At 40.1% G+C, this 11,359-nt stretch overlaps 1 protein-coding gene across 1 annotated transcript; it reads right to left on the minus strand.

The window, feature by feature from the left end:
• Window positions 1–20: 20 nt before the first annotated feature.
• On the minus strand, window positions 21–10,035 carry scyl3 (SCY1-like, kinase-like 3). The gene is made up of 14 exons (XM_026158781.1): window positions 9,795–10,035; window positions 9,424–9,667; window positions 8,781–8,966; window positions 8,502–8,615; window positions 7,560–7,616; window positions 7,377–7,479; window positions 7,176–7,287; window positions 7,011–7,088; window positions 6,744–6,883; window positions 6,412–6,602; window positions 5,732–5,903; window positions 4,045–4,194; window positions 3,150–3,952; window positions 21–393 (listed from the first exon to the last, which is right to left on the minus strand). The coding sequence occupies exons 2-14, from the start codon at window positions 9,586–9,588 to the stop codon at window positions 334–336; spliced, it is 2,331 nt and encodes a 776-aa protein (XP_026014566.1). The 5' UTR covers window positions 9,589–9,667; window positions 9,795–10,035; the 3' UTR covers window positions 21–333.
• Window positions 10,036–11,359: the final 1,324 nt, after the last annotated feature.

The raw sequence follows: 11,359 nt of genomic DNA on the forward strand, positions 1-11,359 counted from the left end.
AAAAAAAAAAAAAAAGCAGAGCAGATGAAACAGGATTACATTCACCTCTGATTGGCAAATTATAAATGGCTTATTTTGTCCAAGTCTAGCACCATCTGATGAAGAGCTGATCGTTCCAGTTTAAAAGCAAGTTCTCATAATTAAAAATGACAAAATCAACATAACATAAAAAGCCTTAGCCCATCCCTGGCATTACCATCCCTACTGCATCATGTTAAATGAGAAACTACTTCCAGTTTACTGGTCTGTTGGCACTCCAGATGTGGTGCATGGGTTTCAGTTTTCCAGTGGTCAAGTCTTTTACTGCAGATGGAAGTAATGGATCAAACGTAATCACCAGGCGTTATCCTCCCAGTTCAGGTCATCTTCATCTCCCCAGCCATCTGGTTCAGTCTTTGAGAGAAAAGAAGTAAAGGAAAAGGTGCAATCATCCACTGGGAAAAATATTTACAATAGTGGGAAATTCTTAATTCTCATTGATTGTCATTGACGGTCACTTTTTACCCCTCAGCTGTTAAAGGCTAATGGGCTACTGTCCCCACAGTGGGCAGGTGGCATGGGCACCCATGTTTGTGAATGTGACAATGAGGTGACAGGATTTTCAAATTCATACAGTAGGTGCATCTACTAAAAATCTTGAAAAAAGGTAATCTCAGTGACCTTAAATCCAAGGTCAGAGGTCAGTTTTTCTGAAAATCATTTTGGATTTTGAATTTTATACTGTATGTGCATCAACTGGCAAGCTGAGAGGTAACGCTTGTGGCCGTCAGTATTTTTAAAGTTAGACATGCATTTGTATCTCTTCTGTGTCTTCTGGCTCGTAGGTTCTTCAAAATCATGGCAGCTGTGTTAAATGGTTACAGGTTGCAGTAATTTCCAAAGTTATACACAGAAGTGTAACTGTCAAAAGAATTTCAAGTCATGTTGGAACCTACCGTCACTAGATAATTCAAAGTAAAATTTGTTAGTGTAAAAAACAAAACATCTAGTTGTAAATGGATGGATTCTTATACAGCGCTTTTCTACTCTCCCAGAGTACTCATACAACATGCCTCATTCACCCCCACTCAGACAAGCACTTCCTTCTTTAAGTGCAATCTAAGCATTCGCACACATTCACACTCCGATGGATGCATCGGAGAGCAACTCGGGGTTATTATCTTGCCCAAGGATACTTGGCATGCAGACTGGGGAAGGATTGAACCACCAACCCTTCCAGGCAGTAGCTGATCTGCTCTACCACCTGAGCCACAGCCACCCCAAGCCTAACGAGCCTGTGTTTTCAGGCTTGTTACAGTCTGCATATCTAAAAGTTCTACAAACCAACAAGGCCTCCAAAAACAGTAAAATGAAGAAACAGAGTCATACCTTATAACTGATTGTACACAGATGGTGCTTCACATACAGCGGGTAAAATAAGTGTTGAATACGTCGCCAATTTTCTAACTAAATATATTTCTGAAGGTGCTACTGACATGAAATTCTCACCAGTTATCGATAACAACTCATCCAATCCATACTGAGAAATGACAGGGAAGTATTGAAGTATTGAACAGGCTTGCTTAAATGTATTGAATACTTCGCACGTGATTTTGGTCCATTCTTCCACACAAACATTCTTCCAGGTTCTTTAGGCCCCTTCTATGAACTCTGAGCTTTAGTTCTTAGTCGCTTTTATTGTCATTTTAACCATGGACAGTCGTACAGTACAGAGTGAAACGAGGCAACATTCCTCCGAGACCCTGGTGCTACATATGACATAACAGATGGCAAGGGAATAGAAAGCACAAAAACAGCATCATTTCCATAGATTTTCAAGGGGATTCACATCAGGTGACTGGCTGGGACATTCTAGCAGCTTTATTTTCTTTCTCTGAAACCAGTTGAGTTTCCTTGACTGTCTTTGGGATCATAGTCTTGCTGGACACATTCATTTCATCTTCATCATCCTGGCAGATGGCAGCAGGTTTTTATCTCAGTGCATTTTCCCATTCATACTTCCTTCAGTTACACAAACCTGCCCATGCTGTATGCTAAAAAACAGCCCCACACCATGACGCTCCCATCTCCAAACTTCACTTTTGACATGATATGCAACACCTTTTGTCTTCCAAACATGGCCAGAATATATTCTCCTATTATTTCCCAGGCTTGTCTAAATATTGTTCAGCAAACTTTAAATTTGCTTCAACATGCTTTTTCTTCAGAAATGAGATTATGGCGTGGTGAGTGTGCATACAGTCCACGGTGGTCGAGTACAATACTTGTTTTCTTATAAACAATTGTTCCCGCAATCCGATATCAGGGCAAAGCATGTAATAGACACACTGGCCATTTCACGCTTTGCTCTCCAAAACGTGAAATGTACACGCATGTACAAATTGAAGCTTCTGCAGTAAAAGCAGAGGGAGATATTTTATTTCAAGCCAGCATGGAAATAACCACGGGAAAGTGTTTAAACAGACATTAACACATTTGCATATACTTACACATACACACATTAGGCGCCTAGCTTAATTGATTCTGACAATTAAGGACCTTGAATGTACTACTACATTTTTTTGCTCATTACCAACTTTGTAACTTTAAATATATTATATCCCCCTGCTGGTAATGCAACTTCTGCATTACCAGCCTCTCATTGTTTGGAGAGGCAAAGTGAGAAATGAACATGATGGACCGGCGCGCCTATAACACGTTTTGGGGTGATACTGAGTGGTATCTGCTAATTCCATGTTTTTCTGTAGCTCTACACAAGCGGTCCTTGGCTCTTGGAAAACTCTACTGATAACTATTTTCAGTCCGCTGTCTGAAATCGTGTGGGGAGCACCCTGTTGTGTGCCTTCTTTTCTTCATATCAGCAATACTTTTTCCCTGTCTCATTATTTTACGGAGATCTATGGTTTGATTTCTTTGCGTGTGTGGACTGGACGGGTTGTCATTGACATCTGGTGAGAATTTCATCTTAACAGCACCTTTAGAAATATATTTACTTAGGAAACTGGTGACATGTTCAATACTTATTATCCCAGCATTAAGTATAACATAATCAAGATTTCAGAAATCAGGGTAATCCCAGGCAGCTAGGCAGCTGTGATTGAGAACCAATATATTAAAGTATATAAAACATCCTTTCACCAGACACTCACCTCAGTCAGGTCAACTGCTGCAAACTTGGCAGTGAATGTTAAAGTATCAATGGATGAATCGACCTGCAGAGGCTTAGTGTTATCAGAAGATGCTGTGGACAGTTCTGCTTCACGCTTGCCAGTCTCTTGTAGTGACAGCACTGCTGGAGATGACAACTTGATGTCCGGCACCATGTCTGCAAACAAATCCAGCTCTGGGTCTTGCTGTACCTTTGTCTTCACCCTTATAGTAAACTCCTCCCCCAGACCTACTGAACTACTTTTTTGTGGCACTGTAGGTTTGGACTGGGGGTTTAAGCGGTTATGTGATTTCTGAGAGTTCCTTTTCTCTTGAGCCCAGCTATTGTCCCATAAGGAAGTGGCCTCTGTCTTTGTTGACTGCCGCAGTGTTGAGCTCAACTTAAGGGGTTTAGAGGAACCCAGTCTCAGTGGTTCAGGACCATGTTTCGAAGATGGGGAAGCAGCGCCCCCTTTGGGTGGTGCAGGGATGACTGAGTCTGATAAAGGAGCTGTGGGGGAGAGATCCGAGGTAGGTTCAGTGTCCTCAAAGTCATCCCACGGCTCCTCATCTGTGTTCTGATGTGTGATTGCCAGGCTGCTAACTGGATCTACGCCCTTTGAGGCCTGTATGTGGATCTGGACCGAATGCCCATCTCTATTCTCACTATCAGGGTCACTCCAGTCAGGCCAGTCTTCCACAGTGCCTTCTAGTCTGTCAGTCTGCTCTGGGCTAGAAGAAAGTTGGTCCATCTCACTGTCCTGATGAAAGCCATTCAAAGGCAGAGACATCTTTCTACTAACATCTGGAATATACAAAAAATAAAAATAATATGCAATGGACCTTAAATAAATGAACAAATTCATTTGAATTAATATTATGAAGGGAGTTTCTTACCCGATACTGGCTTGATAACCCTTGGTGTCTTGCTACCCGTGTGACCGAGGACTAAGCCTTCAGTCCCTGATGGTCTAGGGAATAAATTCAGCACTTTGGAGGGTTGGGCCATCTGAGGGTGGAAACTTCCAACTATATGGACAGGTGAGGCTAAAGAATAAAAGTAAAGTAAGATGAGAGTAGCTCACTTGACTGTAGTTCTTAAAGGATTACTAGAGTGACATTTCAATTTCCAAATCCAGATTTTCTAGTTTGAACTGGTAGTCTGACTAAACTAGTAATCTTCTTTGGACGAGACAATAATGCTCACGGCACGCTAGGACCCATTTACTACTACACACTGCTGCAGGAATGCTTCCAGCATATAAAATGTTCTTGTAATGGTTCCTGGTTGATTTTTAAAGATTACTTGTAAAATAAAGCATTTTATTTAAGGTTTTTATTTAGTAAGCTCTGTATGATGCCAGACCTTTAATGCACAATCAGGTTCTGTGCACCCCTTTTATATGGTATAGCTAAATTCTCAAAAAACAACAACAACAAAAGCCTCAGTTTATTTGATATACGGTATCAATAATGTAAATGTACTCTATATACAGTTAGGTCCAGAAGGTTTTGGACAGTCACATTTTAAATAATTTTGCTTCTATACACCACTGCAGTCTTTTTTCATGCAACTGAAGTGCTGAAGGTTTTCACCTTTAATTCAAGGGGTTTAACTAAAGTATTAAATTAGCTGTTTACAAATTGCGTCTGTTTTTAAACGATCCCCCACTTTCAGAGGTTCAAAAGTAACAGGACAATTGACTAACAACCAATTTCATGGCCAAGTGAGGCCTGTTTTCTCATTATTTTGTGACAAATTAAGCAGATAGGAGATAATCTCAAGTGTTGCATTTTGTAGTTTTTCCCTTTGAAATTCTCAATATGAGATCCAAATAAATACTGATAAAAGTAAAGGAAGCCATCATTAGGCTGAAAACCAAAACAAACCTATCTGTGAAATAGCAAAAACGTGTTAAGTGGCTACGTCATCACTCACACATCTGAAAATAGAGATACCTCACAGTGCAAATGGATAATGGCTCAAAGCATGATGCTGAAACAACGCAAGATTATCTCAAGGCAAAGATAACATTAAGTGGCCAAGTCAGTCTAATCCCAACGGAACACAGCATGAAGACTGAAAACAAAACTGATTGCAGGGAGACCCACAAACAACCAGGCACCGCAGGCAGCTCCAATAAAACCTAGCAGAGCATCTCACGGGAGGAAACACAGCATCTGATGATGTTCGTGGATTCTAGACTTCATGCAGTAATTGACTGCAAAAGGATTTTTGTCCAGTTACAAAAACAAACTCTTATATTTAAAATTACTGCAGTTTTAGTTTGTCCAGTTACTTTTGAGCCTCTGAAAATTGTCGACATTTAATATTCCAGTAATTACTAAACAGTTTATGCAATACTTTTGGAAAAGCTGAAAATCTGCAGCCGACTGTTTGATTTAAAATCCACTGCAGTGGTTTGCAGAGGCATAACTACAAAAAGTGTCTTTATCCAAAAAAATTAGACATAAAATTTTAATAAATTAGTTATCGCAATACAAGACTTGTGCTGTCTTGCACTGTTTAGTTATTATTTAGATAGAGGTGCTTTCATTGACATTTATAGACAGTGTTGCTTACTTTCAGGGGTCACTTCTGTAGACTTGGTAAAGTTAGGTGTAGTGCATTTAAAGACCTTGGTTCTCTCTCCACCAACAACCACCTGAGCCCCGAGCAAGGGCACCAAGACCGCAAGACTCTGCAGCGTCATGGCAACCAGAGAATCATTGGTGTCTCTCATTCCTAACAAAACCTAAAGAGAGTAATAGACAAGATAATATACTTAAGAGATAGTTTCATTTGAAGTTTGTTCTCAAGCTTTAGACATTAGATAAAATTGGTGTGATAAAAGTGGTGGCTCTGTGATTGGAAGGTCGGGGGTTCGATTCCCCTGAACAGCTACCCTGAGGTACCCCTGAGCAAGGTACTATCCCTACACACTGCTCCCCGGGCGCCCAATGGCTGTCCACTGCACTGAGTGAATGGGTTAAATGCAGAGAGGAATTTCCCCACGGGGATCATTAAAGTATACATTATTATTATTATTATCATTATTAAATTGGTTACAATTTCTGGGGTTGCCTGTTTCACCCTGTTTAAGCTATTACCTAATCTCCCCGTCTGGTAAGACTAAAGAAAAAAAAATTTGTTTATTGGTTTAAACATTTTCCAAAATACTGAACATTTCAGCTTCAACTGTCTTCGTTTTTTTGACAACAAGAACAACAACAAAAAAGTTTGCTTCTAAAGTAACACCCCACCTGAGGTAGGATCTGGTTTTTGAGTTCATCGTGGGAGAAAAACTCAGCGTAAAGGTGGATGTGGGTCAGCAGCACAATTCGGACATGTTCCTCATTGACCTTGTAGAGTTCAAGAAGCTGAGGAATCACATGCTTACGGTAAAGGGACATAGACAGCAGGCAATCTTCACTGCTACCACCACCACTGTTATCTGTCCACAAAGGTGAAATAAAGAAAGTTTCATAAAACATTTGTGCCTGTCAGGCAAATACTAAGTTCTGGCTTTCTCTCAGAAAATGGGATTAGAAGATCTGGTTATCAGAAGCCAATTTTTGTTCAAATGCAATCTCACCTTTCTTTGGCCTTAAAAGATGAGGCAGGAAGCTTTTTACAGCCATGGGTTCTGCAAAAACGAGAGAGTTAAGGAGTTTGGGAGCAAGGCGTGTAGCTATCAACTCTTCAGGGAGGTTCTGGACTCGGTCTAGAAGAAACCTAAAAAACATAAAACCAAAACACTACGTAAGGAGAATATATACACCATAATACAAGTTAAAGAAAATTCTATCTGTGAAAAAAGTCCACATATAACATGTAACAAGATCACTACATTATTTCTTACTTAAAGAATTCATTCTTCTCTTCTTCTGTCTTTAGGGTGAGACTGTTCAGAAAATTCATCACTTCCAGAAAGTCATTCCTGTTCACAGAAAAAGAATGTTTGCTTAAAAAAAAAATCATTCTGAGTATTTAATGATAACTACAAATCAAACCTGACCACACAAACCTGAAAAAGTCATTGGTGAGCAAGGAACTGAGTGGCGGCCGCGACATGGGGTCAGAGTTCAGCAGGCCTGCCTGCAGTGTTTTTGTCAGGCTGGCAGCAAGCTCCTGTGACACTGAAAACAACAGTGCAAGCATATGATAATGTACATGCAGGTTAAACCTGAAAAAATGAAATGTGATATTCAAGGTCACCTCTCCTTACCATAGCCATTAAGGAGGGGAATAAGAGACTCCACCATCATCCCAAAAGAGTAACAGTCCCGAGAGTGAGCATGTTTATCAGGAAGGATTTTAAAACCCTCCACCTGTCAAGAAAACGTTTCTTGAAAACCTGTCAACACAGTGGGAAGTGCTTCTTGTCAATCATTAACTTTAACCTGCTTACCTGCTCTTCTGGAGGAAGATAGCTGGCCTCTCTTGCATTCTGGATGCTTGTGAGGAACTAAGGAGTTTAGGAATAGCCAACATTTAACATAAACCTGATATTTTACAGAGTGAGTCTTCAAACAGTCTAAAAAAAAGTGCATTAAAACTGCTGAACTGTATATACATTGCAAGAAAAATAGCTCAATGTTTGGATAAATCTTTGAGTTGAGTGAACACACACGGACTGAATTGTGGTATTACAGTCATACAAAATGTTTTCTCAAATATCAGTTAGCATGTTATGACAGTACGATTAGAAAACAGCTTAACCAGTATTACCGTAGTTTTCGGGTCATAAGTCGCTACTTTTTCCCCCACACTGTGAACACTGTGGCTTATACTGACGTGCGGCTAATGCATATTGTTTTTCATTCAGCCAAAAACATTTTGCCTGGTAACAGTAGACCAATAAAATTGATAAGTAATATATATACTGTATATATTTTTACCGGTTGTTAAGAGACGTAATGTTGTTTGTGCACTGTTCCGTAAAAAAACCATGAGCAACGTACTTAATACTTAAAGGTAGCCACGTTACAGGTGCTGTTCAAGGAAAGAAAGCATTTGCAGTATGTATTTTTGTATGTTACCATGTTTATGTTACCTTACGGATTAATCCTCACGTGTAATATTTCTGTGTAAATATCTCATATTAGAAGTGAAACGCATACGGCTTAAAATCCAGTGCGGCCTGTAGAAGTACAAAATTTATGTTCTTTCTAAAATTAGAGCATGCGGCTTTTAATCAGGTATATATTCTTTCACTATGATGTAAAAGACTGAGAAAGCTACAAGCTACTGAATCATGATATTTACTTAGTTTTTCCACAGGACAGTAAAGAATTCTTCTCAAACTTTCTTTTTCACATGACTGCCCACATGGCTTTAATGCACTTCTTACCTCAGGAGTTGCTTCAGAGAACTTGCAGACAGTCTCCATCCCTCCCAGTTTCCAATGACCATCATCACTGACAAATACAGATGAAATACAGACGTTGTTGTGGCTCGACTTACCCTGGTGGAAGAGCAAGACATGTTTGGAACTTGCATGAATATGCATGCATGCATGTTTAATGCAAACAGAACAACATCCAAGGGTCAATCACCATCTCCATCTTCATCTACCTTGTTTTTCCCACATGCTTTGATATAATCATGCAGAGACTGTAGAAACACTCACCCTCTCATGCAGAAAAACAAGTGCCTGCAGGAGGTCATAGATGCCTGCACAAATTTCCTCTGGGGAGAGACTGTCTAACAGTAGCTGCAGGGGCTGCACAGGCTCTGTCACCAGGTGGATGCCACCATTCTGCACTGAGCAGGACAGGAAGCGCAGTAGACGTGGGTGTCGCAGTGTCTTCAGGTGCTGGGTGAAATGTGTGGATGATTAAGCAGGTGTAAGAATTGCAAATAATTAGTATTTTAAATTACCCGTCAGTTAAGACACAAAACTCATACTTTCACTTATTTAATTCTAGTCACAACAGAGAATACTGAAGTTGGAGGGGGCTCTTCCACTACGCAAAACCATGTTAATTTTTTTCTTAATTAAAATGTTACATCCACATTACACACTTGTGTGTACAGCTCAACTTCACACACAATCACACGTGATGCAATAATTCGCTTTTTTAAAGAACTTTTTTTCTACAGAGTTTTAGAAAAGACAGAAAACCGACTGGAGAAGTTTGGTAAAAATGTCTCAACGCTGCAGCGGTACTTTGTGTCCAACATGATCATGGCAGCGTGCTGGCTGCACACTTCCACGCATAATGCACATGAGCGACGGCAAAGGCGAGCAGCGACATCTGGAAATTACACACCTTGGCAGCTTTGTTGACTTTGTCTTCATTGCCACGTTTGTGAACAAACACAGAAGCGGGCTTTCCATCCTGGAGCACCGCCGAGTACATGGTGGGTCCGGTGGGCAGAGTCAGGAGCGGCTCCTCCAGGGTGCAGCTCCGCACCGCGCTGCTCTCCGCACCCATGACCGCGGTCGTTCTTTATGAGCAGCCACTCAGGTCATAAACTAAGCAAGCCAGGCGTGATACGTGGCAGTGCGAGTGCCTGTCAGTAAAGAAACAGACACGAGTACTTGTTATAGAGTTAAGTTGACATACCGGTACCTGTTTCAGTAAACTGGATGCACCACTTAGTGACAAGTTAGCTAGCGTCAGTTGCCTAGCAGGCTAACCTTAGCACTACGTTAGCAAGCTTGTCATTGCTGCCCTTGTCGGTAGCTTTTCCGCCTCCAAACAACCATGCCAGTCGAAGTGTACCACAGATTAATTCAACGAGTTTTGCGAACTGCTTTAAAAGTAAAAAAATAAATAAATCCCGTTTCCTTCTTGTCAAATCACCGATGCTAACGTGGAGCAAGAGCTGCGCTGTAAACAAGGACCTTTCCGGTAAAAGACGAAACCACAGAGGAGGGGTTGGTACTTACTTGTAATTACTCACTTGGTTGAATAACTTAATGTTTTTCAACTTTATTTTCAAAAGATACAGGTTTCAAATCCCTTCATCATAAAATAATTCGTTAATAGGTTTATTTGTTGTTGATACATTGATACAAAAGAACGAACACCCCTCCCCGTAAGCTAATGGTTGCGACTAAAGTGGTGCGAGATAACGCAAGTAATCAGCGGAGAGTTGAGCGCCATATGGTGAGTGAAGTGAAAATAGAAACTGTCACTATTCATTTGAGTTACTTAAATCATACTTTATGTCCTTTTTAGAGAGAGCAGTCCATGTGTGTCTTTCTTTCCTTTACCTGTTATACAAACTCTGAAAAGCACACTGTTTCATTCTCAGCAAAAGCGGGTGTGCTGTCCATAATGTTAGGGTAACACATAGGTATAAAAGTTAAAATCACCTTAAGTCTTAAGTGTATATTTATTTTCTTATTCTTTAGTTATATATATATTTGTTAGGTTTTTTGCACTGATGTAACCGGAGCTTCGTCACTGGACATAGCGGAGATGACAATAAAGTTTACTTTGACTAAAAAGCTGTCAAAGCATAGTTTCATAGTTCATTCCGGCAGCTGTGGCTACAACTGTAGCTGCCTCCACCAGTGTGTGAATGTAAGAGTGAATGAATAGTGGAATTGTAAAAGCGCTTTGAGGGTTTCGAAAAGCGCTATATAAATGCAATCCATTATTATTATTATTATTATTATTATTATTATTATTATTATTATTATTATTATTATTATTATTATTATTATCATTATATGCATAATATACAAGACTCCCAAACACAGCAAGGTTAAATAAAATAAACCATATAAACACTACCAGTTCACGTAAAGCCATCATGGGATGGTAAATATAAAAATTTGCATCCCAAACTTTATTTCTATGTTAGTGGGGTTCTTAAAAATATATATATTTCTGATATGCTTTACATTGCTTGTTAATTAAAACTGCTTCCATCTTTACCACCACCACCACTACTGGATTTTTGGAATTAATACTAAAGGCTGCAGGGTTGTGTTGTGGTTACCAATGTCACCTTACAGCAAGAAAGTGTTGGTTTCAAATGTTCTCCCTGGGTCCTCTGGCTCCCCTAAGCAATCCGAAAACATGTATGCATATGAGAGAGTGAACTGTTGTCTGTCCCTCTGACAGACTGGTGACCTGTCCAGGCTGTATCCTGTCTCTCATCCTATGTCAGCTGGCATATGATCTAGCCTCACCATGACAGCAAATTGCACAGGTCAAAGTGGAGGTGTGAAGTAACAAAGTACAAATATTT

This window comes from Astatotilapia calliptera, chromosome 23 (genome assembly GCF_900246225.1).
Source record: "Astatotilapia calliptera chromosome 23, fAstCal1.2, whole genome shotgun sequence".
In the NCBI taxonomy this organism is placed as follows: domain Eukaryota; kingdom Metazoa; phylum Chordata; class Actinopteri; order Cichliformes; family Cichlidae; genus Astatotilapia; species Astatotilapia calliptera.